Source organism: Zootoca vivipara, chromosome 3 (genome assembly GCF_965207765.1).
Source record: "Zootoca vivipara chromosome 3, rZooViv2.hap1.1, whole genome shotgun sequence".
Taxonomy (NCBI): Eukaryota; Metazoa; Chordata; class Lepidosauria; order Squamata; family Lacertidae; genus Zootoca; species Zootoca vivipara.
The window spans coordinates 34106287-34133926 of NC_142586.1; the positions used below are offsets into that span (position 1 = coordinate 34106287).

Here is a 27640-nt window from a genome sequence, read left to right on the forward strand (position 1 = left end):
TACATCATTTCTTGCTAATGATCAACTCATTTTTCTTGCCCCCACCTCTCTTTTAATGTTTATGTGGCTGTTTCTGTGCAGACTTTTCAAAAATGTTTTCTAAGCATTTGTAGGCAACCTGTTATGCACAATGTGCAAAAAGACCCACTTCTCTCCTTGATGATCATCAAACACCCTTTTAAGGGTACTTCATTGCCATGCAAGTGGAATCAGCCTCTTTTCACATTATTGTACCATAACTCAAAGATTGGAATAATCTAGGCTTATATTGAAGGTGTAGTTTGGAGGAGGATACAGCTTGACTGCATTAAATTCCTTAACAATATCTCATATTGCTCCCAATCTGTTACTTTGGAATCAGATCAAACAGAGCTGGCCATTATCCTTGCTCCTTTTTGCTGGGTTTGAAAATCTTTCATGAATTCTTGCTGCTTGAGTGCTGCTGTTATTATTTTGTTTCCAAGGAAGTACCACTTAAATGTTTTGGGAGTTGGAGACAGAAAGCTAATTTAGAATTATAAATTGGTCACATTGTAAACACTCATAAAACATAGCCATTGCGTGTGAGGTGAGGAGAGGAGGCTGAAGAGTGGAAGGCTGAAATCTTCTCCTCTACCTTGTGATACCCTTTTCTATTAAGTAGCATTTCTATAATCAAGATGTGTTGGAGAAAGGTGACAAAATGCAATTGTGCTTTTTGATTGTCTTGCTGGAGGGGGAATGATTTATTCTGCATAAGCTACTAGGATCATGATTTGCAAATGATATGCACATGATGGAAATTCTGGAGTGGCCTTTTTGTATTTGTATTCTGCCTACGTAATGATGCAGAATGGATCTATGTATGGCATGTGAATACAACAGGCTTCCAAGGTGGTGGCGCTAGTGCCCGGAGCTTTATTTCTTTCACTAATTCCAAATCAAATAATCATAACTGGACACACAAACCATGTTTTCACTATTATTACCAATGTTTGGGACTCAAAGAAAAACCACAATCTCTCTAAAATAGATAGCCTGTCATTTAACATCCTGTTCAAAACAGCTACAATTTGTTTCATCCAAAAGATTTATTAGCCAAAGCTCTCAAAGGGACCCACAGAAAATTAAAATGAAACGTAAAAATATAGAATAAAATACGTAGTTGCAATGACATACCCACTTGCCTGGGAATAGGCCTCATTGAAGTCAATGGGATTTACTTCAGAGCAGCAGACCTTTATAGGGTTCTTGCTGTAAGACAGTAAACATTAACACAGTAAAATGGTAAAATTCTAGAATGGAAATGTAAAATGGACTGATCTAAAATGCTTGAACAAGTGAGGATATTTTCAGCTGGTTCTCAGCAGAAATCAAGGGTGGCATCCAGCAAACCTCCTTGGGAGAGAATTCTGAAGGCAGAGGACCACAGTAAAGAAGGCCCTGTCTCTGGTTACCACTCACTATATTTTACAGGGTGGATGGGCTCAGAAAAGGGCATCAATGATTCTCAAGCCAAATTATGCATTGAGAAAATGGTTTGATGTTTGTGCATTCAACACTAAGAGAAGATCAACTGTCCTATATAGGACATTAACAGCATCACCACCTCCTATCCATTCCCTGTCCTAATATTATTGTATGACATCACTGCAGCATTCTTTGGAGGGGGTGAGGCAGGGAATTTTTCTCTTTGTGTCATTCTGCTTCTAAGCTTCAGAAAAATATTATACTTTTTGCATAATACTTTGCTGAACTATAAAGAGCCATGGTCAGGCAGTAAAGAGTTCACTTAATAGAGAACATTAGTGATAGATTAATTTTAATGACAACCACATAAGTGGTGGGGTGGGTAGGTGGAGAGATTCTCAGCATCATAAATGAATTAAGTAAATTTGCACTGGTGACATCTGGAAACATATATTGTAACTATTGGTTCTCTGACCATTTTTAGATCACTAAATCTTTCCTCAAGACAACAATCTTAATGGCTTTGATCTTTTAATAATCTCCTGTATTTTAGATAACAAAGCTTTTATTTTCCGTAATAATGTTAACTGTGCCTCTTGGAACATTCAGGTGTCTCGGAACATTCAGGTGTGCATTTTTTATTTTTTGCTTTGATTTCAATGAATTGAGTAGGCCAAGATTTTTTGTTTGGGGTGGCGAGAGGCACTTTGTTTAGAGATCATGTTTGTTTTCACCATATCACATGTGAGAACTTGGGTCCAGGAAAAAAATGCATATGTCTGGCTAAATGGTTTATTGAGTCCATTTCCTGTCATTCACTGTTTAGCAGTACTTTATAATGGTACAAATTATAGCAATTAACCTAATATTGTTAAGTTGTCAAAAGGCAGCTTAAACAAGTAAATATAAATACAGAAAAATAAAGCAGAAGCTGCTAGTGGGCCCCACAGCATCTCTAACACACAAATGCAATCTGTTTTTCCAAGTTCTAGGGAATAAATCAAATAGATTTGGAGTAATAAAACAAGCCATGGAAAGGCCTTTAGCTACATGCATAAACTAATAATTGGTACTCTGCTAGTGTTTTGTGTGCTAAACTGCATTGAGAGGCACCTTTTAAGCCTCTTTAAAAGGTACATAAATGCTAGCATTAAAAATAAAAATCTGTAAATCCTCATTTCCTGTAATATTTTAACGCCTTTTAAACCTCCCCTATCCCCCACCCCCGCAAAAAAACAACAACGAGGAGAATGGTTCAAGGGGCAGAAAACTGTTTTTAACACCCACTGCATTTACTTTGGAACTAGTAACAATTAATGAATCACAACTTGCATGTTTATCCATTCCATATGCCATCCTGGGCTACTTTGGAAGGAAGGGTGGGGGTATAAATTTAATAAATAAATAGACAGGAAACAAGGAGCTCTCGTGCCAGGAAACATTCATACCCATACTACAAAATGTTTATTTTACTTTTGACTGTTCTTTTTTAAACAACAACAACAACAACAACAACAACAACAACAACAACAACAACACAATGTGAATTGGGTGGGTGGTGGGAGATAGAACATATCAAACCACAGGAGGTAAAGAGTAATAAAAAATTCTTCTTAACTGCCCAGGGTTAAATAAATGAACAGGTGACAGAATTGCAGATCCCAAAGGCAAGGCAAAAGTGTAGTGCAGCTTCCAGAAAGTTTATCCCAGGACTCTACAAAATCCTTTTTTAATATAGTTTTTTCCTGCCCTCTTGTGTTCTCTTGGTAATTTAGAGACAGCAGACCCAAGTTAGTGTTTGAAGTTTATTCCTATAGCTACGTTGGTAGAGTATGAGACTCTTAATCTCAGAATTGTGAGGACAAACCCCACGTTGGGCAAAAGATTCCTGCATTGCAGAGGGTTGGACTAGATAACCCTTGTGGTCCCTTCCGACTCTACAATTCTATGATTCTATAATCAAGGAAAGCTTACAGTCTATCTGCTCAGAAGTAAGCTGCACTGACTTCAATGGGACTTACTGACAGGTAAGTGCCTACAGCAGCAGAGGGAAATTCAAGTTACAAGAAAGGAGATTCCAACTAAAAATCAGGAAGAACGTTTTAACAATAAGAGCTGTTCAATAGGGGAACAGTCTCCCTTGAAAGGTGGTGGACTGTTTCCTAGGTTGGGTGGTTATCTGTCATGGATGCTTTAATTGAGATTCCTGTGTTGCAGGGTGTTGAATTAATAACTTTTGGGGTCCCTTCCAACTCTATGATTCTATGTTACACACAGCTGTTCCTAACTTTACCCCCTTGTTTAATTGTTTTTAGTAAAAAGCAGCATTGGAGCTGTCTGAGGTGCTGAAACTTTAGCAGTCTTGCTGTCCCACCATCCAAAGGTTTACAAACTGGTGGAGAATAATTTTGTCCCATAGAAAACAATTCAGTAATCTGGGATTTTGATGTAGTGCTGAGTGATGTGTAAGCATTTAAAAAATAATATTTTGTAAATGTTAATGAAGCTGAAGATAGAGACCAACATTAGTATACTCATTTTGCAGGGAATGGAACCATGACTGAGACAGCATGAATGAGGCATGATTATTTTTCTGTATATGGGAGGTCTTATTTATTTTCATGCCATTATAGCCTGTCTTTCTTTCATCGTGGATCTCAAAGCAGCATACCTGTCACCTATCCAGGCACTGACCAGACCCAGACCTGCTTAGCTTCAGCAAAGTTGTGACGTTGTGACCATCTTCTAGAACCTGGTAGTGTAGTTAGTATATTGCAACCCTGAAGTGTAGTCCAGTGTTGGTTACTTTGGTTTTTTAAATAGAAATGTGGTGGCGGCTGTGAAGCTGATTGTAGCAGTTGTGCAATTAATTAAGGCTGGAGCGGCTGAAGGGAGCCAGGTAAATAATTGAGGATTAGAGTAGTGAGTGGAAACACACCTGTATTCCAGGTTTACCCTCAGATGAACAGCATGTCTGCCTACTTAAAGCACTTAAAACCCCTCCACTTAAACACCAGTCTTCTCATGAGGCAAGCTGGGGGAAAGTTATATGAAACTATGACATTTTGTTTCACACTTAGGTATTTGAGCATCATTTAGCTGGCAAATGAATTGACTGTGAATCAGAAGGATAGACAGATAAATGCACTCTGTATATGAAGCTAAAAGCATCAATTTGTTAAATATTGACTTGTGAAATGATCCAGCTTCCTCTTGGCCAAATCTGCAAGAATAAATTCTGAAAAGCATACTGCAGAGTGCGGGGGTGGGGGGACAATTTCAAAGTGTATCATCTTGCCTCATTTTTGAAGATTTTGAAAGTGCAACCAGGCTGCATGAAAGTCAGTGAAATATGTGTCTCCTGCATGCAACTGTGCACTTGATTTGGCCCAGGGGAAAGTTTGAGTGGGCAAGTGACCTTTGCAACAACCTGCAAGGGATGGGATTTTTTCAAACTGGAAATCCAAACCAACCTCAGCCCCTTATCAGTTCTGCAGTATTATCAGTGGACTACAATGTAGGGTGGCCATAACACACACACCCCTCTCTCTGCATAGCCCCACAACTTGTTATTTTGTTCCATTTCTCTCCGAGGAGGGCAAAAATTAAAAAAAAGAAACCGAGAAATCAACAAGAGCAAAAGAGAAAGAACTGCCCAATTTCCATTCTCCTTCTTAGCCCTCTGCACTCATCTTTCTCACCTAGTATCTCTTGCCAATATGGTAGTTGATCGGTGGTGTTTTGAAACCTCAGGGGTTTCTGTGACTCTACCACAAACAAGTACATGGGTTTTCTTTTCCCAATGTCTTTGGATGCTGACTGTGCCTAGTCCTAGTTGGACTGTTTTGGGTTCCCCTTCCCCTCAGGGTTCCCCCCCCCCCCATATAAAGCTTTGAGGTTGGGAGGTTGGACATTTTTATTTTGATACTTCAGCAACTCTTTGGATTCCCCAGAGTTGAGGGTCCTTTGGAAGGAAGGATGGGATATTAATTTAATAAATAAGTCTGCCGAGACCTCCCTCTGGATACATGTACTGTTCTGATAATTGTCGCACAGCTCTGAACATCACATATCATGGTAATGATACTCTGTTGTTGGCTTTGGTGAGACTTTGTCCTGGTTTTAATTTAATGTTTAGTGTTGCATTATTACTTGAGGTCCCAATAGGGTAGCATGATGGGGCATAACTTAATGAATACAAGGCATCTCCCTCCTATGAATTTTACACATTAGTCTATCCATCTGGTGCTTTGATTATCTGCCACAAAGAATCTTGCTCTCTGGACATCTGGGTGACTGGGATGAACTGATCATTTGTATTCCATAAAAGAAGTGAGCATGTACTATGGAGAGATGCAGAATTTAAATACATTGATTTATTTTTTTATGTCTCTGAAATGGCTGTCTATTGTACATGCAAAAAATGACTCAAGAAATACACTTCTAGAGGAATAATAATAATAATAATTAATATGCAATAATGGTGATTCTCTGGAAGGTGGCAGTGGGGGCACCTCAGACCTACAGATCTACAGGCCTCATCAACATGAGCAGTAGAGTGGGTGAGAGGGAGACAAACCAGGGACATTTTGAAGAATGGGATTAAACTGCAATTATTTATTTATTTAACCCAGTACTGCAGCTTTTTGCTCTTTTACTACAGGTTGGATCCACAGTAAATTAAAAAGACTCAGAAATCAAAACTTCTAGAGGGTGGTATCTCTGTAAAAACAACGAAGAGTCTTATGGCACTTTAAAAGACTAAAAATTCAATTCTGTGCACACTGACCTGGGAGTAGGGTTTATTGAAGTCGACAAAACTTACTTCTGAGTAGATACACATTGCCTTGTGCTTTACATGTTTTACAATGCCATGCTGTGATACATACAGAGAAAGAGAGAGATCCCATTTTAACCAAGCATTGTTTTAAGTCATGTCTATGGCATGTGTGCAGCACAATATGTTCCTAAGTATATTAACCCAGTAATATAAACCCATGATTTACATACTAGTATGTGTGTTTAGGATGCAGCCTTAGTGCGTTCCACACAAAATTTGAAGAAAAGTTGTCCCTATGCAATTAAAAGTTCATTTTAAAGAGGCCATCATTAGCTCAGTGTTTGTGTGAATTGGCCCTCAGAGGCCACAGCCCCATCATTCTCTCACCAGTAGGCAACATGATGTAATTAAAAATAAATTTGTGTTTCACAAATGCAACTCTGTCTTAGGAGCTATGTGGCAGATTTAATTTTGCCCTCTGTACACTTTTCCTCCAGTCCATGAAAATGTATTGCAGAGCCCAGTTGTTCAGGGAATGTGGGAGGAGAGAAGAGAGAGGTATTTCAAACAAAGGGAGCATCTGATCTCAAATATTGTGTGTTCCCGCCCTGCAAAGAAAGGTTTGCAACAAATGTCTTGGACCAGCCCTGATTTATTATGACAAAAGCTTTTATGGGCTAGAGCCCACTGCATCAGATGCATGGTGTATTGTTCTCAGTTGGCCGGGATTGCATACATTTTAAACTTTAGTTAAACTTTCACTTCAGTTAAAGCTGTGTTTTTTGCATCTTGTGACATTTATTTACAATCCGCCCACCCTGTGTGTGTGTGTGCGCGCGCATGCATATGTAATGCAAACACACATACTTGCCAGCTGAGGAATACACCTCATCCACAAAATCTTATTCCATAATAAATTAGTCTTTAAAGTGCTGCAAGGCACTTTATTATTTTTAATTTAATAGATAAAAGGAAACATTTAAGACTGTTGTTCCCTGAAGGTATGATTCATAGGACACTTATTTATTTATTCAGTTGAATTGAACTATATTCCAGGTATGATAATCTTCCCCAACATTTTCCGTTGTTCTTTGTGGAGTTAGGTAACAAGATACCCAAATCTGGATAATATAATCACACCCAATTTTTGTTTTAGCCTACACACTAACGGATAATCTAAATCCCCTAATTTGATACAAAAACATGCAGCAGATCTGAAATAACAAACATTTCAATTAAATATACCATATTTAGCTGTTTTATGTCTCTCGTTGATATAGGCACATTATTGCATAACTGCTTATTGTGAACCCTTAGTACAGGGTGATTTGTCTGTTTTGTATATGCAAAACAAACCCATTACTTCTGCTCTAGCATAAATAATGAAAACTAGTTAAATCTTTATTTAGGAGCTAGGGAAAACTTATGCTGATCTTACCCCGTGTGAAATATGAATCTTGTCCAGTTTCCCCTTTTAAACATACACTGTGTTGCCAATGTAGGTATATGTTATAAAATCAATAAATGTCTAGTTCATCCCTTTAATGCATGGGTCATAAGCTGCTTCCAACCACTGCTCCCCAGTTCCTATGGAGTAATTTATCCCTGGTTTTCTGCTGGTGCTACATGACAGTCACCTGCGACCACTGTTTGGTCTTAAAAGCTATGTACCTCCAGTGCCCTGATCAGGTAATAGAGTAGAACCCTGAATCCAACTGGCTCTGATGGATCGATCTGCTTACGTGGTGCCAGTCCTTTAAAAGGTAAAGTCTGAGTCATGAGCACTGATCTCTGGGCGCCATTCAGTCAGTGGGGGCCTGGCTGTACTGAATGCCCCCCCTCCCCGGCAGGTATGATGCAATTGTTTTCTGAAATGCAGAAGAGGCTGGGATTGATGTGATAAAGTGAAATTTGAAATTGAAATTTGACTTTCCACAGTACGCTCTCACACAGAGAGACAATAAAAGCTTGAAAGAGCCTTAAATGTAGCCTTTCTAAAGTGATGCTATAATACATAACCAGGTTAATTTGAGGCTGAGAGCCAGTTGTCAAGCAGTGTAAAACAGATCTGTAGAACTGGTGCCTTAATTTTCCTAGCCTTTATTTGGATTACAATTTCCTTTAAAATGAAATCGGCTTATGAGAGGTTGCGTACCATAATTTTTCTGTTGTGACTGCTTTTAAATGTGTCCCCGTTGTCTCTCTTTTGCCCCTCTCTGGGGCACTTGTAGTAAATTAGTTGTGCACATCATTGCCTGTGTACAAATGGCATGAACTCTATTAGCCTTCTTGTAAAATGATTAGAAAAAGCGGTGTGCAAAAAAAAAACAATTATCGCTCTGGCTCGCATTAGAAATGGGGCTCTGAACAGATTGTTTATCATCTCTATGAATGTGAATAATGGTGCATAGGACTGTCGGAGGCTTAGAAGTAGCCTGAATCTTACTTGAAATAGGCAATGTTGCCATGGTATCATGCTCAGATTGTTAAAGCCACAATAACAGTGATTTCTATATAACAATGGCATTATTATTTTTTTAAAAATCGGGGGGAGGTAAGTAAACAAAATTTCAGCTTACCCTTTTCAGCTCGGGCCTGCTATTAATTGTGCTACCGGTACTTTTCACTCTTGGTCCTATGATAACAGACAAGTAGGTGAGCACTCTCATTAAAAACTAATATTCCATATTTGCATTTGGAACTATGCTGTGCCGATATGTGTTTACATGTTTGATTTTACTGTAATGGCATGCTGGGTTTTGCAAATTTAACAGCACAATCCTATGCATGTTTCCTCAGAAGAAAGACCCCAGTGTTCAATAGAACTCACTCACTGGTAAGTTGTGCTGAGGACTTTAGTACATCCTAAATATAGTTACTAGGGACATGGGTAGCACTGTGGTCTAAACCACAGAGCCTAGGGCTTGCCGATCAGAAGGTCAGCGCTTCGAATCCCCGCGACAGGGTGAGCTCCCATTGTTCGGTCCCAGCTCCTGCCAACCTAGCAGTTCGAAAGCATGTCAAAGTGCAAGTAGATAAATAGGTACCGCTCTGGCAGGAATGTAAACGGCATTTCCGTGCACTGCTCTGGTTCGCCAGAAGAGGCTTAGTCATGCTGGCCATATGACTCGGAAGCTGTCTGCGGACAAACATTGGCTTCCTCAGCCTATAGAGCGAGATGAGCGCGCAACCCCAGAGTTGTTTGTGACTGGACCTTAATGGTCAGGGGTACCTTTGCCTTTGCCTTTGCCTTTAAATATAGTTACTACATAGAATTCCCCATTCAATACAGTTTCCTGGTTCCAGAGGAATGCTAAACTATAATTTGTTTAGCTCAACTCTGTTTCATTTGTATATCCATACCTGACCACGTTTACAAATCACGGCTTGTTGGGGATCAGCAAACCGGGAATATGAAGAATGTATTGAAGTTATTTCATAAATATCACCTTACACTAACTGGTTTGTTGTTGTATTCAGTCTTCGGGACCTGGTTTGGGTCACTCTGCCCCCATTGGTCACCTGGATGCAGAGATATGAGGAGAAAGCACCTTGAAAATGAAATAATGCAGCTAAAACACTTTTACTGGTGCCTTCATAGACCTTGACCACCCTCCTATCTCTGTGTGGCAACAGGCTCTTTCCCCACCCTTCCACCTGCCCTGTTGAATTATGCCTTTTCAGCCTGGCTAGTTTTTTGGGGGCGGGGGTGTTAAAGGGTGCATTCTACTTTCACTTATATGTAATGATGATATATGTTAAATGCACACCTTCACTCTCTTAGCAAACCCTATCAAGAGCTCAGCTGATGCAACTGCACAGCTGCTTGCTCACCAAACAGAATTAATTTTGTAATAAATAAAGCTGTCTCTACTGAGAGATTGGATACAGATGGAGTAAGACGATTTCTGGGTTGGGCGAATGAAGGTTCTTAGGACTGTGGGTGCTGGTGTCAGTTCTGTTTGGGTGTGTCGAGAGAGTTTCAGGGTTGTACGGATGAACAGGTAATTTGAATGCCATGTGAGTTGAGAATCCTGTTTTTCACTTTTGATGGGGGGGGGGTGAGGGGGCCTTAGCCTTTCCACATGAAGAGGCATTTGAGTATTGCAAGGAATATTTAGGAAATGTGCTTGTGGGAGGCTTAAATCATTGAAGCCAAAGATGGGTGGGTGCAAGTGACTGAGCTGTCAGAGAGGCTTGGGGGCTTTTTCTTTCATTTCTTTGGTTGTTGTTGTTGTTTGCTTCCAATTCCTGCTGTTGGCCGATAGAAAGAAAAGGGCTGAAGTTTGGGGATGCCTGGTTTAGGGGAATGTGGGGAGGGGAGGTGCAGCCATCACCTGCCCCTCCAATTAATAGGGTATTCTGTTAAAGGAATCTGGGGGTCTGGATCTCGTCCAAAGCCTGGGGAGGGGCTAGGGCCATGCCAGGGTCCCCGGGAACCCCAGGGGTGAACACCAGTCAATATAGACTGATGGAGCTCCCTCTGCTGGTTGTTTACCCTTCCAGGTTTCCTGCAAGGGGAGCAGGAGCCAGTTATAGTTTTGATACCAATGCCTAAGCAAATACCAGTCACACTTGTGTATTTAATAAAGTTGTGCCCAAAATTTGCCCATTATCCTGTAAACTAAATTCTGTCTTCACTGTGTCTTTATTTCCATGGGGGGGGGGGTTGGGGCTTGGAGCACAACTATTATCAGTGAGCCAGTGGAGTTGGGGGGGGGGAGGGGAACCTTGAAGCTATCTCCCACTGTGCCTTGAATGTGCTCTGCATAACTCCATGCTGGTGCTGTATAAATAATAATAAATAATAATTTGGGGCAATTAACAATCTGTCAGTTTCTCACTTCCCCATTTGTAAATTGGACATATCAGTTACCTGCCTCAAAGGGTCGTTGTGAAGGTAAATTTAAAAAAGGTTTTCTATGGAACTTTGCTCACCAAATGTGCTGAGCAAAAGAGTAATAAAGCAGTAATAATTACATTTCACAGTGAGAAGTAATGGAAAATGGCTTGTGAGCTACTGGTTGCTATTTTTTGCTTTGTGAAGAAAAAGACTACAGACTGCTAATATGTCAATCTACTTAATGGGGCTTGTTTTCAAATCTTATTAGGTCTGTGCAAGGGATATCGGCATTGTTATTGCTTCATTAGCCTGGTTCCAGAAGTTATATCTCCCCAAGCAATTCGCAACATCCTCTTCCTAGTTCTGTCATTTTTAATCAGTTCAGAATACGCTCTGAAGACAGAGCTCCGCTATGTCCTTCTATGTGAGTTTCAGGGCAGGAGCCAACAGAGAGAATAATCCCTGTTAAGATATTGAACCTGGCTGACAAGCGAGAGAATCAAGACCACAGCATCCATCCACAGACTATTAGTCTTGTATAAGCTTGTCTTCTTCATGGTTCATATCCTTATAAGGCTGCAATGCTACGGAAACTTACCTGTGAGTCCGTCCCATTGCATTTGATGGTGCTCACTTCAGAGTAAACATGTACACAGGTACACTGCACACATTATTTTTAAATTATTATTTGAAATATAACCCTCTAAAACTTTTTATTAACCCCTTTTCCCTCATAGTCAAAATTTACTAGTGCGATCTTTTCTCAGTGCTACTGCCATTAAGGTTAAAGCAAGTGTTCTTTTGACCCCCTCTCCTTCTTTTATTCTTTTTCTTAATAGTGGCCAGCATTCAGAAGCTTCCTGCGGCATCTGTCCTCACAGACATCAATTTCCCCATGAAAGGAAGGAAAGGAATGGTCGACTGGGCACGAAACTCAGAAGACAGGGTTGTCATTCCAAAAAACATCTTCACCCCTATGTCAACAGGTAAAAACTAAAAGAGCACTTGTCCTTATCTTTTCTTAGGAGAAGACAGAGGTTGGGCCTAACACTTTACAGACGTTATGCAATAACCTCCCATTTTAAAGTACACAGAGATCGTTATTCTCTTCTGCATACAGTGGTACCTTGGTTCTCAAAGTTAATCCATTTCAGAAGTCCGTTTGACTCCTGAAAGTGTTTGAAACCAAGGCACAGCTTCCAATTGGCTGCAGGAGCTTCCTGCACTCAAGCGGAAGCCACATCGGATGTTCAGCTTCCGAAAAACGTTTGCAAACCAGAACACGTACTTCTGGGTTTGCAGCGTTCAGAAGCCAATTTGTTCAGGAGCCAAGCCATTCAAGAACCAAGGTACACTGTACATACATTACATAAATGAGGGACAGCTGGAAGGACAGGAGGTGAAGAGAGGCCTCTTATGAGACCCATGGTTATCCCTTTTCCACACACACTTACCTTACATTGCTAGGAGTATAGTGCATGCATCAAAAATGTGTAGTATGGAGACAAATAAATATTGGCATCATGCTGATATACTTGACAGGCAGCTGAGTTTCACTGTGGCTTCCTGGTTTTGTGCCAAAACCAGGTTTCTTGTTGCATAATGTGTGAAACAGCTTCCATTCAGGGGTGGGTGTTAGTGTAGAGCAGGCATCCCCAAACTTCGGCCCTCCAGATGTTTTGGACTACAATTCCCATCTTCCCTGACCACTGGTCCTGTTAGCTAGGGATCATGGGAGTTGTAGGCCAAAACATCTGGAGGGCCGCAGTTTAGGGATGCCTGGTGTAGAGACTGACTTTCCTAAGGCAATATGCATTGGTTTGATATTTCAGAATTAGAATACACTAGCCCAATTGCTGTCATGGAAGTCTGTCCTCTTCAGTGTTAAAGGGGGTGGGGGAAGTCCTCTAAAAATAGCTCCTATGGATCTTTCATAATCAAGGCAGAATATATCATGAAATTCTGGCACGGTTTAGCGACGAATGATGAATCTCACAAAACAGCCAGTCTTCTGAGGACTTTAAATCTTGTGAGATGTTCCAATTGTATAGACCTTTCCCTCCCCACACCCTAATATATCATATTACATTTTTATAACAGCATACTTGGAAATATATTTCACAATTTCACAATGCAATGATGATTTCTTTAAAGATAGAACTTCTTCCACAATGATAAATACCCTTTTACGTACCCATATGCTGACTATGTTGGAAAGGCAAGAAATTTAACATACACATTGTTTTTCCCTCTCTTCCCCACTTTCCTTTATAGATCTAGATGAATCCACCGTATTTGTGCTTGGAGCAGTACTATACAAAAATTTAGAACTGATTTTACCCACCTTAAGGTATGTGTTGTGACTAGGAGACAGCATGATTTATATTACTTCAAGAATATGCATCTTGGATGGATTGAGTTGAAAACTGACAGCAATTGTCATGGGTTTTTATGCAGTACAAGACTCCCCCCCCCACCCAGTAGAGTAGGAATGGACAACTTGGGCTGGGGCCTAGATCAGATTGTTTTCCCGCCCTCCCATCTCACCAGTAGAACTCTGTCCTGCCTGCTTCTCCACTCCTCTCTGGGATCAGCCCTAGTTTGAGAGTTAGAGAAATTCTAAGAAACATGGAGATGCAGAAGACACTGGATCATCTAAAGCAGGGATGGGGAATCCTTATCTCCTCACCTGTTGGTGGGCCAAATTTGACAAATTTGTCAATCAGCTGATACTATGCTTTGAAATCCCAATTGGGAGGGGAGGAGGGGAAAGCTGTCCTTTGAAGGACAGACCTTCCTCCCATTCTGATCAGAAAGGAGGGGGGAAAGGTACCTTTTGAAAACACCAACTACCTTGACGGAAAGTCCCTTGAATGCTGCACAAGTGGTGCGTAATCGGCTGGTTGACAGATGGACATGGTTTCGGGGGGAAATAGTATCGTAGGCCACCTTGGACTCCCAGGGTACTCACAATTGGCTCCCTGGCTGGAGGTTCCCCACCTCTGATCTAAAGAAAGTGGAGCAAGCTGAGATGGAGAGGAGGGAGCTTCTGTAGCAATGCAGAAGGCAGCAGCAGTAGGTGAGGCGGAGGAAGGGAGGCCTTGAGTACTGAGCAAAATTACCTACTTGGCCCATAAATGGGAAAAGGAGCCATAGGTGGTTTGGACTTCCCCCAATGCTGACAGAAAATGCATAAACTCTGCAACTTTTAATTGCACTTTTATCTGATCTTTCTTTTTGAACTTGGTACTGCTATTGTTCAGTGTTTTGTTCATTTTTGTAAACTGCCCATAATTTTAAAATAAGGCAGCATACACATGTTTTGAATATAGATAAGTCCTTCACCATCATGACTGCTTTAAGAAGCACAATTCTATTTAGAATTTCGATTAGAGACTGTCCTGGATTTGAAGCTTGAAATCATTATGATATGCTGCCTTTATTTAGCCCTCACTGAGACATAACCTCTACCCTGCATCTCCTTTCCTGTGAAAAAAAAGACTTCCCTGACTTTAATTGATAGTTTCCCTACATGGAGAACTGTGGAATTAGATATTATCAAACACTTCTCTGTCTGGACTGTTTGGGGGGCCCTTCCTCACACCTCTGTGTATTTCTCTTCAACAAGACAAATTTACAGTAGTACCTTGGGTTACAAACGCTTCAGGTTACAAATGCTTCAGGTTACAGACTCTGCTAACCCAGAAATAGTACCTCGGGTTAAGAACTTTGCTTCAAGATGAGAACAGAAATTGTGCTCTGGCGGCTCAGCAGCGGCAGGAGACCCCATTAGCTAAAGTGGCGCTTCAGGTTAAGAACAGTTTCAGGTTAAGAACGGACCTCCGGAACGAATTAAGTTCTTAACCAGAGGTACCACTGTAGATGAATTTTGGTAATACTGAAGCATGGCATAATTTGTACCTATCACTGCATCACTGATCTCACAGGTTCTGCTTTCGCAATCAGTATAGGCTTTCTTCCTGTTTAACATAAGTTTCATGCCAGAAGTGTCTTCAGGCGTTTCACAAACTCATAAACAATAAGTGGAGGCTCATTAAACATAAACTCTTCCAGAATAACTAAAACGCCAGTCTTTGTTTAAAAACAGTCCAAGGCTCAGTAGGTCTGGGTTTCATACATTAAGTACAATGGTGAAATGGACAGATTCATAATAATGTGAGATTCAAAGTGGGCTCAGTTAGATAACTGTACTCAGTCATGAGGTTTGACATGGCACATAAGCAGGTCCATTTATGGAAATGGAACAAAACTGATGGAATGCTTGAAAAGCTAATCGAACCATTTTATGCCCAGCATGATATGTAAGGGGGGAATATGTGTGCATTGTAATCCAATCTGCTTTTACACCCTGCTATTTATTGCATGCTTTTGAGTCACTTTCCAAGTCACTTCCAGCACACAGAGATTTAGGTGCAGCACTTCATAATACGAATGGTTGTTTCACAACTGCCTCTGCATATGCCATTGACAATATGCCTTTTAGCATTAAAAATGTCTTTACTACAGATGTTTTGACTTTCTCAAGGGAGTATAGAACACTAATTTACAGTGTTGTTGAAAAGAGAGGAAGCTCGTTCAGAGTCGGATAACCACGATATTTATTCCCAGTGATTCTGCAGAGGGAGAATATTAAAATATATTCCTGTGCTTAGTAGATTTTGTCTTGCATTTCTCAGCAGTTGATTGTCTGCAATAAGTACATGCAGCAGGAGTGCTTCATTCATTGCACGGTAGCAGAAATGTGAACTGGAAATATAAGGGCTTTTAAAAGGGAAAAGCATAAACTAAATGCTGCAGCATATCATTCATTCCATTAACATGGCATATGCTGTCCCTCTTTGACTAAAATAAATGGAGAAGATCTTGAAGGGGAGCAAGCTCCAAATAGCACCTGCACCCACAATGAGTGTCTGGACTGAGTTGCTGTGTTTGTAATTGTTATTAATATTCATTTTTGTAATACTACTTTACCACTTTCTTCAAAATGGGTGATTTTTCTTCTATTTAGCTTTGCATCTTAAACCCCAATTTCTCCTGCATCTTTTATCCATCTCAGACAACAGAAAATTTTCCAGCTGGTGAGGGGATTGCTAAATATTTGTCAGGTGGATATTTGGGGGCAGAGGGGGGATGTAAGTAGGAGTTGCACATTCCGGTCTCCTTTTTAAGGTTTAGTAAAATATAGGACAGGTGAATGTTTCAGTGCTACTATACAAACTTATACAACCACGAGTAAAGGAATTTTGCACGGAAATATAAGCAGGAGATGAAGGGGATAACTGTACCCTGTCATCCTGCAGGAACTGATACTTGATGTATGTACTGCTTTCAGACATGCAGTATATCATGATATGCACAGCATTGTAATAGGTTTTGTAGGAAATGCTGTGCTAATTTTTGAAATAACCAGCATAGGAAAACAGAGTAAGTACTTTAGTTAGGAGTAGGTGAGTGTAGCTGAGTAGGCTCCCCCTGTCTTAAATGTCCCTTGTAAGGCACAGACACCAGGGCAAGCCACATGTCATCTGGAGCGCAGGGTCAAAGGCATAGGCCAAAAATCCCTTTTTACCTCATTGAGCTTTCACATGGGTAACATAGTAAAAGTACTTCAGAGAGTTTCTAATGTTGCTTCCAGAATCGAACCATGAACAGTTCTGTTTGTCTGCAATGTCTCTCCCTCTTCTTACATTTACTCACTTTTACATTGATGGAACTCTGCAAAATAAATGAATGAATGAAACAAGCAATCTTGGCATCCATGTATGTGCTTCTGTGCATTAGGCAAGCACTCCACAAAGGGACTGTACAACTCTATATATGCAGCCACATAAAAATGCTGGCGCCCTCCACCCCACCCCCAGTGTTTCTCAATTTGCAGATATGCGCTGGCTATGTAAGGGGAGGGGAAAACACAAATGGGAGAGGGCTGAAAGCTGTAAAACAGTTCTTTGCACCACATTCAGAAATAAGTAATGAAACAAGGGCAAATTGCTAATGTAATGGTTGGGTGGTTTAGAACACCAAAATCCAGATAAGAAAAATTCCAGGACCATCTGTATCGAAATAATTAGCATTAGAGTCCCCTGAAGTAGAACTCTGCTAAGTATATTCTCCTACATTCTTTGCCAGTTCTCCTTCTTACTACCACCACCACCCCCACTGGATCTGAACCCTTTTGTTCGTGGAAGAGCAGATCTGGATTGAACCCATTACATTACATTTTACTTTGGTGATGGTTTTTTGGTTTGTTTGTTTTCATAAGCTTGCATCCCACAACGGCAATACTTGTTGCCCCCACCCTTCACCACTGATATCTGAACTGGTGACCCTGAGTGGCTTCTGCCTCAAAACACCCTTCAGAACCAAGTGGAAAGAAAATGACAAAGGGCCAAAACGTGAGGCAATGCTTCTTTAAAACAGGACAGCTTATTAAGGCTGCTACCGTCAAAATACATTTTACGCAAGAATACCCTTAAAACAAATGGGGCTGTTTTGGTGGAAGTAGTTTGATGATTGTCACCTGAGGGACCAATGTGAGGACTGAGAAACTGATATAAACTCTCCACATGATTTTGGTGGGCATGAGATCAAGTCCTCCTGGCCTCGTAAATGAGAATCCCAGAGGGGCCTCACCAGAGTAAGTGATCTGTGAATTGAAACCTTGGGGTATCTTTCGAACGATCTCGTTGTTCATTCATATATGGAACGAAATGGGTTTTAAGTCTCTCTGGTTATAGATCAGAAAAATTGATTCTGAGGAAACTCTCATTGCTGTCATCCATCTTAACTTTTTCAGTTAGCAGTCAGCAAAACAGCCAGGCCAGAACTTTGCAAGAAATATGTTTTGTTTTGTGTAAAACAAGCCTGCTGAGTTCACCTTGAGATAAATGAATTTACAGCCATTTAAAGACCTGCCTGAAGGTTTGTGTTGTCAATCTGTCTCTTTAATCAATGAATCATACTTAAGGAATGGCTCTTGGATCAGCACGAGGGCTCTCTTTAATTCTTCACCAGGTCTAAGAACAGGGGGAATTGTATTTACAATAAATGGCATGTAGGGATATTAATTTAAATTCTCATCTAGTCATACTCTCTCTTTGCTTGATTGCATCATATTGAGGTTTTAATAAATGTTGTGTTTTTTAACTGTTCTTTTTCAGAAATTATACAGTTATAAATTCCAAAATCATTGTGGTCACCATAAGGCCTGAGCCCAAAACATCTGATTCCTTTCTAGAGATAGAGTTAGCTCATTTGGCTAATGTAAGTATTGATTCAGTGAATGTTCATTATTATTATACAACTCATTATTTATATTATTTTATAAAAAAAGAAATAATGTATTGAAATAACTGTTTTGTCAAATTCTTCATTAACCCATTATGTTTATTTATTTTTCCCCTTTCGTTGGAGTTGCTGCTTTTATATTACAACTTTAATTATGCTGAAATCAATGCTTTACCTCAGGGGTCCCCAAACTAAGGCCCGGGGGCCGGATGCGGCCCAATCACCTTCTAAATCCGGCCCGCGGACGGTCCGGTAATCAGCATGTTTTTACATGAGTAGAATGTGTCCTTTTATTTAAAATGCATCTCTGGGTTATTTGTGAGGCCTGCCTGGTATTTTCACATGATTAGAATGTGTCCTTTTATTTAAAATGCATCTCTGGGTTATTTATGGGGCATAGGAACTCGTTCATATTTTTTTTCAAAATATAGTCAGGCCCCCCACAAGGTCTGAGGGACAGTGGACCGGCCCCTGCTTAAAAGGTTTGCTGACCCCCTGCTTTACCTTACTGCAATCCCGTAAGGTGTTGTTAACCTTTTATCTCCCAGATGTTGTTGGGCTCCAACTCCCACCATCCTTAACCATTGTCTGTGCTGCCTTGGGCTGGTGAAAGGTAGGAGTCCAACATTATCTGGAAGGTCACATCCTTGATATAATGGAGCAGGCACCCCTATATTAAAACCAGATCCATTGCACAGATCTCACAATTGCCCGAGTTAATTGTGTGTCTCTAAAAGGGATGCAAGTGGCGCTGTGGTGTAATTCACTGGGCCTTGGGCTTGCCGATCAGAAGGTCGGTGTTTCGAATCCCCACGACAGGGTGAGCTCCTGTTGCTCGGTCCCAGCTCCTGCCAACCTAGCAGTTCGAAAGCACCTCAAAGTGCAAGTAGATAAATAGGTACCACTCCGACAGGAAGGTAAACGCCATTTCCATGCGCTGCTCTGGTTTCGCCAGAAGTGGCTTAGTCATGCTGACCACATAACCCGGAAAAACTGTCTGCGGACAAACGTTGGCTCCCTCGGCCAGTAAAGCGAGATGAGCACCACAACCCTGGAGTCGTTCGCAACTGGACTTAACTGCCAAGGGTCCTTTACCTTTACCTTCTAATGCAGGCATGTCAGACATGCGGCCCTCCAGATGTTTTGGCCTACAACTCCCATGATCCCTAGCTAGCAGGACCAGTGGTTGGGGAAGATGGGAATTGTAGTCCAAAACATCTGGAGGGCCGCAGGTTTGACATGCCTGCTCTAATGCATCACAGTTTAATTCAATCACAAGTAAATAGAAACTGCCTTGTTTGAGCACTTGATTTCCCTAGGCTAGGTTGTACTCCTAAACCATACTAACATTTCAGTGTATATATTTGAGTTTGTAAGGATTTGGGTGAATCCTTGGCTTCACCTGTATAATGTGATATATATTGATATTGGGTGGTAAGACATCATCAAAGTATCATGTGATTTTGAGGTAGGGAGATGATTACCTTTCTCATAGCTTTTTCAGCTGGTGTATGGCAAGGTTGGTATTCTCATGGCCACCCTACAGATGGTATTGGGCTACAACTCTCATGATCTCCATTGGCTGCACTAGTTTGGTTGATGGAGCCACACAATACCTACCCTCATGCATGGAATCACTGAAATTGGCAAGACATATCCCCAGGGTGGACAAGTTGGTGAATGCCCCTTTCCACAACACACATAATGTAACATGTTATGCACACACTCACATGACTATACTCAAGTAAACTTAGTAAAATAGATACTTTCCCCACAAACGTTTTAAGTTTTGAGGGAGAAGAATCCTTTGAGCTGGCCCCCCATGCATGCAGGCCTCCATATGGAATGCTCATGTCACATGTGATCAGGGCCATCTTTACCCAGGGGTGTAAGGGGTGCGGGGCACCCGGGCGCCGACTTCTGGTGGGGGGCGCCAAATGTATACCTACTGTATGCCAGTCTCTCTTGATCAGCGGCAGTGAAAATCAATGGAGCAAAAGTCCCCGCCCCCCTCCTCCGTCGCTCTGCTACTCCATAGCGTCAAATTTTCCTGACGACTCAGGAAAGAAAAGCAGTTTCTTCTGCTCCATTGTTCTTTTAAAAAGGTCAACAACTTTGGCTTTCCCCCTCCCAAAGAAAGCTCAACAACTTTAAATTGGGGGGCCTGGGTGGATCTTTGCACCCCGGTGGCATATATGCTAAAGTCAGCCCTGCATGTGATAAAGGCGGCCCTGCATTAGATGCAAAAGAGAAGGGGTGTACTCTCCTCCTTTTTCATGGGAATTGGGACACTGCCTGATAAGGACCTGAACTGGCCCCATGTATTATTTATCTTGTGCTTTTAAAACTTGAGGAAGCTTCCAACTTGATTTCCAGTGTAGAGCCTAAGCTTGCTGAGAGGTCCAAAAATCCCTTTTCCGATATGCAGACGGATTTCTTTTCGTGTTCAGAAATGTAAACATCTGAGAGCCTTGCTGAATACGTTATACATTCTCACATTTGTAGAGTGTAGTAAACAAACATCTTTGACAGGACTTTCTTAACAGAATCCTGAACACACACAAAACTGCTAGAAGCACTCACAAATTTCAGTTACAGATAGGCCTCCTTACTATATCAGTAACTACAGACATAGATCCAATGCAGGTGAGCAAGTGAAGTCAAAGCATTCAAAGCAATTTTCTTATTCACTATACTATAGTGCCTAATGTAGTATACTCAATATATTGTGCAATACAGAATATGTTTTACCATCTATCTAGCAATGCCAGTGGGAATCTGCATCCCACATATTTCAGGCCACTAGCTGAATGACTCTCACGTCAAATAAAATCTTTATTGTTGTGTTCAATGACTAGTCCCAAAGAATCAAAATAGGAAACACATAAAAAACATTATCCAGCTGTGTATAATAGCATAATAGCAAAATCAAGAATGAAATAAAATAAGGTAGATAAACACACACACACACACACACACACACACACACACACACACACACACACAAAGAGAGAAAAAACTCCAAGAAGGGAAATTACAGAGTGGCTGGGATCAGATCCTGGTGGGATTTATTTGATGTAGGTAGGCCACACGATGGATACATGGTTTGAAGAGGAGTTGAAGGACATAAAATGCATCTAAACATCCCGGCGGCTCTAATAAGAAATGTTCAATAAAGGTTTTAGGCAAGTCATGTAAAAGGAGCAGTGCAGGAGGATGTGGGTCACCCACTTGACCTCTCTAGAGTCGCTGGGGCAACTGCATGTGTGGGAGTGAGTGTTTGGGTATCTTCCCTACAGGACTGCTGAAGGGATGGCATTAAAGCATGCCAGCATGAAGGCTTTGAATTGCTTTCAGACCAAGAGTTCAGAAAGATAGTTGGCTGCTTTGTCAGTCTGGAGTGCTCCATCAATTAGAGTATCATTGCAGGTTGAGCCTAGATTGTGTTGGTGCTCAACATCTAAGATATGTTCATTGTTGGCGAACCATTCTGACCTTCTTACATCCCAGAGGCATGAGGTTAAATTATGGGAAATCTGCATAGCTAAAGTTTTTCTAGCTATACAGTGGGGACTGCTTCCATACAGATTGCTTCTCAGCTCAAAAGCAGCACACCAAATTGTGGCTTTGCAGTTAAACTTAAAAAGCTCCAAGTCTTCTGATACCAGAAGTCCTCACTAAAGGATAAGGACTTAGTTGCTGAAAATAAGAATTTGAGTTCTTATTATGATCCATTTATCAGTTTATTTGTGGTCAGTTTACATCTAAATACCATGGATGTGAAATTAAATTGCAAACCATCTGTAGACAATCATGTGATGATTGCATATCACAGTTTTGCCACTCTGGGATTCTCTTCCCATAGCAAATCACAAAAATGCATATGCATGATTGTCAGAGACGCAGCTAGATGGAAGTTACTTAAAATGTTGAGATTTCGTGACATATAGAAGCAGCCTTTATAGAAACGTAATATATGTAGTAGAAAGAACAGAGCCTAGGAAGCTATATGTTGAACCTAAAAAAATGGTCCAAAAAAGGCCTCAATTTAAAATTTGAAAAAGTATTCAGGGAAAACCTACAGGAAGGCATCTTTCTTTTTGGTTTGAATTGTATCCATATGGGCTCATTAGCCATGGCTAATTTAAAAAGTTACATGCACAACCCAACCAATATTAAGAACTTTTAGATTTTATTGAATTCAATAGGAGAGATTTAACCACATGCTAAACTGTCCCACTGGAAACAAAAAGACTTAGAAGGGCTTAACTTTCATTGGGTTGTGCCTAAGGATATGTGAATCTGTATTCAGTATACAGTGGTACCTTGGGTTAAAAACGCTTTGGGTTACAAACGCTTCAGGTTAAAGACTCCGCTAACCCGGAAGTAGTACCTCGGGTTAAGAACTTTACCTCAGGATGAGAACAGAAATTGCGTGGCGGTGGCGCGGCGGCAGCGGGAGGCCCCATTATTTAAAGTGGTACCTCAGGTTAAGAACAGTTTCAGGTTAAGAACGGACCTCCATAATGAATTAAGTTATTAACCTGAGGTACCACTGTATGCATTCTGTACCCAAGCTGGAGAGCTGCGCTGTAAAATTCGGGGAAGTGCAAATTTTGAAGGATAACTATGTTTTGGCTCTTATACTGCTATGGAAAGTGCAAATTAGGTAGTGTGAATTTGTTTAAGTTTCTCTGCTATCTGTAGCTGTTCCTTAAAACCAGTTAGTGGATCGGACTGTAAGGGTTAACTGCAAGCCAAGGGGAATGGGGCAGCATGTGGAAAAGGTTGTAGTGACTTTGGTCACCAGGTTGAGATAAGAAGAAAGAATCAAAATAGTGTCACTAAACTGTATCAGTGTAGGAATCAACAGATAAACTCCATGTAAGTAGAGTAATTAAAAAATGGCCAATAGCATCAAGGCCATGGGAAGGTTAAATGAACGTCTTTGAAAGCCATTTTTAGAAACCTTTTTTTTCAGCTTGTTTATTTTATTGTTCTTTTCAGTAATCTACTGACATAGCCTTTGCCTCTTGCCAGTTCTTTAAAATGTTTATTAGCTTGATTCTGGCAGCAGAAAACGCAGGGCATTGATTGTCATTTGGCTTTGTCTACCTTTCTGTAACAGGATATTAATGACTACCATATTAACACAGGGCCAGGAAGTGCTGACAAGGCAGGAAAGCAATAGTCTTGTCAATAACATCCTGGAAGAGGTGTCGTTTTCTTTTGGCTCTCTTTGAATCCAAAATCTCCATTTTCTTCAGACAGCAGGTCGGATTCAGCCCCTTGAGTGAACTCAATAGTAAAGGGGTGAGAGACTTCATATAGGCAAAGTCAATCCACGCAGGAATCATTGCCTAATATCTGCCAGAATCTATGTAAGAAATACCATCTTTAATGGAGTCTCGAGGCACTGACATCTCTGGGACTCAATGTGTTGAACTTTAGGTCTTTTCTCAAGTGATACTACAACACTCTTTGAATATTCCACATTGGTTGGTTTGCTCTCTGTGAACCTGTTCATATGTTACCTTAGCAGCATAATTGCTGCTTCCCCCCAAACCATTCTGCACTTTCCTCAATTTATGAAGTTTGGTAATCACATGAGACAGGTTAATCAACACTACAAGCTAAGATGTTGTGGTGGAATTGTGATGCCACATTCTTCTGTCTCTTACATGTGCGCGCACACACACAATTTTTCTTCATCATGAATTACTGGGGCAACATGTGACGTGAAACCAGCAATCATACCCCTTTGCATAACACTTTACTCATGAACAGGAATTTACGAACATACAAACCACGCCTCTGCTGAAACGTTAATAATGAAAATCTGTTCTTAACTTGGAAAACATTTAACACTAGCGGAATAATATCTAAAGGTAAGAATGGGGAGTAGCAACAGAGCAACATCACGAACTGCGTTGAGAATATTTCCCCCATTCCATTCCTTTATTGTTTCTTTGGATCACTCTGCCCCGTGTTTCTGTCCTGAACCCCTGGCCTATCTGGGAGCAAGTCAGTATGTCAAGTACCCAGTCCAGCATCAATCCGCATGTCCAAAGTCCAAACAAAGCACAGCCCCACAGAGATACTTGAGCATCCAAACTGAGGTCTGTCAGCATGGGCAGTTGAGCAGACCCAGCACCTCACCTCTGCTGCCCTTTTGTACTTTGCGTGTTGATTGCAACATCTGGGCTTGATGAGGCAGGTGACCCTCACCTGTTCCAAGCCTACTCCAGCTGAGAGCTAGCGAGCCCCACCTGGCTAGCTAGGGAGCTGGGCTGTCGCATTTTGCCTGCCTCAGCCTCCCAGAGCACCCCACCCACTGCTTCCTATGCTTCGCTTCAGAGCCTGCAATGTTATGGAGACACTGGGCACTGACCCTGTGTCATCCACCGTCACCTCGTGAGTACTTCCTACACCAACCTCTCCTTCCCCATTCCCAGTTTGGCCTGGTATGTTCCAGTCTCGGCTATACCCGTTCCCAGGGTCCGCTTCCCCCTCCCTGTTGTCCTGCCAGTTCATGACAATTGCACTCCTCCTGAATTCTAGTGTAACTGGGTGAATTTCTAAAACTATCTCTGGATTTGGAGCACATGGAAAATATTTCCATAGCTTTCAGAGCATCAGTATCTTTGGTTCCTGCACATTATGTGTGCATTGATGAAACAATATGTCTACAAAAATAAATCTTGATGGAAAACATGCCACATCAGGATTACTTTTCTTCTTTTTTGCAGCATTTGATGATGCACAGTGTGTGGAAAGATGCAAATGAACTGAAGGGCATTGAAGTTATGAAAAGAATGTACCGTGCTTTGTACAAAATTCAGAAATGAAAAAAGATTGATAGGTTCTCATACTTCAGAGACAAAACTAGGTAACTTAAAACCCAAAGGGAGGAATTCAGGGTTCTGCTAAATCAAACATTTCCTCAGTGCATGCATTTATGCTTGCCTAATAAAGCAACCTCCCCTTTCCCAGCATGCAGTTCTAGGTATCTCTCAAAGACCCCAGAGCCAATTGCAGGGGAAGTGGGGAGAAGGCTCCATTGCACTAACAGGAGGCCTTGCACTGGCTCCCACTAGCAGAACTACTTAGTTGAATCCAGCCACCAATTCAGTTAAGGGAATTTTCAGAAGCCCTTCATAGATTCACAGATACCATCACTGGATTGAAATTGTCTACTCCGGTGGACTTGGCTATGTAAATTGGGGAGGGGGGCTCAAGTGAGCTATGGCTATACAGGTTTTCTTGGACTAAACTTCCACCATTCCTGACTAGTAGCCATGTTGGCTGGGGCTGATGGGAGTTGGGAGTCCAACAACATCTGGAGGACCGCAGGTTCCCCCCCCCCAGTGTAAATGTCTGAGACTGAGATCTTGTTATGTCTTTGTGTAAGAGGATTTTGTTATTACTACTGGCATAAAGGAGAGGAAGATAAAAACGTTGGTTGAAAATGCCATTGCTAATTAATCAGTATCTTTGCCCCCGCCCCACTTGCTATCTTAATGATTTTCTTTTTTTCTTCTTTGCCATAATTTACCTGAATTTAAGAATAGATAGTAATTTTTCTAATTAAAATGTCTTCATTCGGCACAGTTTGTCTTTGAACTTTGTACTTTACTTAATAAGGTGAAGATAATTTTGTTTCATCCATAGACCTTGAATGTTCTATATTAACAGCTCACAAAGCACTCGTGTTCATGCCACCAATTAAACAGGCTAATTATTTAATTAAATTACTGAATAAGAAATAAAATCCTGACTTTCTTTATTCAATTACTCTTTTCTCATGTTACATGAATAACAGCTCAATGTTATTCAGTGTGTGATTTGTTAAACAATTTCTTTATTGCTTAATTTAATCACTATGATCAGATGAATGTAGGAGACTTAAGATGTTTTTCAAAAGCTGCAACTTTAGTGAGAATTGTGTTTAACAGACATAATACTGTGTTTCCCCAAAAAATAAGACACTGTCTTATATTTATTTTTCCTCACAAAGACACACTATGGCTTATTTTCAGGGGATGTCTTATTTTTATTACGCATCCAGCCTCACCTCTTCCTTGGCGCCCTCCAGAACTGCGCCTATCACTATGTCTTATTTTCGGGGTATGGCTTATATTGCGCAAATGCTTAGAAATCCTGCTACGGCTTATTCTATGGGTATGTCTTATTTTCGGGGAAACAGGGTACCTGAGTGACGGGATCCCAGTATGAAAGGATACTACAGTAGTCATAACCTGTCTGCCAAACCTGTGGACTTGATCAAAAGATGACTGCCATGGACTGATCAGCCACATTATACTTCCTGCACCAAGTCGTTCATCTTCCACATCTAGAAACAACTCTAGTCACAATTCTGCTATACCTGTCCTTTTAGAGGCAGATAGGAGACTGAGGAATGGAAACTCTGTAGTATGCCTGGCATAATACTAAACCACGGTTCACCAGCACCACCTTCTGGAAACAGACTTCTAGAAAGGAATGGAAGCACAATGAGGCAGCGTACCCATCACCTAATCTGGGCAGCCTATATGGAAGGATACCATCATGGGTAGAGTCAAAAGCAAGCTTGCCCTTTCCCTGTTCTTCTCCCAGCATAGGTCATCCATCATGGTGACCATATTGCCAAAGCCATTTCTGTGCTAAACTCAAGACTGAAACGGATCGTGATGTGTATGAACTACTGCAACAGGGAGAAACCAGCTTAGTTTGACATCCTGACTTCCTCTCAAGTCAGACAGAAGTTGCTGTGGCTAAGAAATACAGTAGTTTGCCTAGTGCAGCCTGGAGAGTTCATGACAGAAGTAGGCATTGAACCAGGAATATCCTTGTTTGCATGCTATGGTAGAGGTTTCAGGCTTGAATTCAGAACCTTTTCCCAGACAGGTGATCTGCATAATCAAAACTGATCATGCCAACCATCTGTTAGGAGATAAGCAGACCCATTTCAGCACTAATTGCAGTATGCATGCTTCCTAGGGCAAGATGCAGTTTTGTGTGTGTGTGTGTGTGTGTGTGTGTGTGTGTGTGTTAATTCATGCAATACTCTTTTGCCCATCCTGGAGGGAATTTTGATGCAGAGACCTTTCTGGAAATGAGCTGTGGTATTTTACATTTATCTTTCATTAGTCCAATCAGAAAGCTATATTTCATGCTCTACAGGACACTTCTTATGCTCAGTTGCCAAAACTTTATACAAATACAGCATCAGGAGGCTGATTTTTTTTTAATAAAAAAAA

At 41.1% G+C, this 27640-nt stretch overlaps 1 protein-coding gene across 2 annotated transcripts in view; it reads left to right on the top strand.

Annotated features, from left to right (window-relative positions):
* ADGRB3 (adhesion G protein-coupled receptor B3) overlaps positions 1-27640 on the top strand; it is a 434966-nt gene that overhangs the window by 213348 nt on the left and 193978 nt on the right. For both annotated transcript variants that reach the window (XM_035109688.3, XM_088665841.1), the window contains exons 13-15: positions 11912-12058; positions 13347-13422; positions 18254-18356. In XM_035109688.3, coding sequence (XP_034965579.1) covers positions 11912-12058; positions 13347-13422; positions 18254-18356 — 326 coding nt within the window. The remainder of the gene's footprint in view (positions 1-11911; positions 12059-13346; positions 13423-18253; positions 18357-27640) is intronic.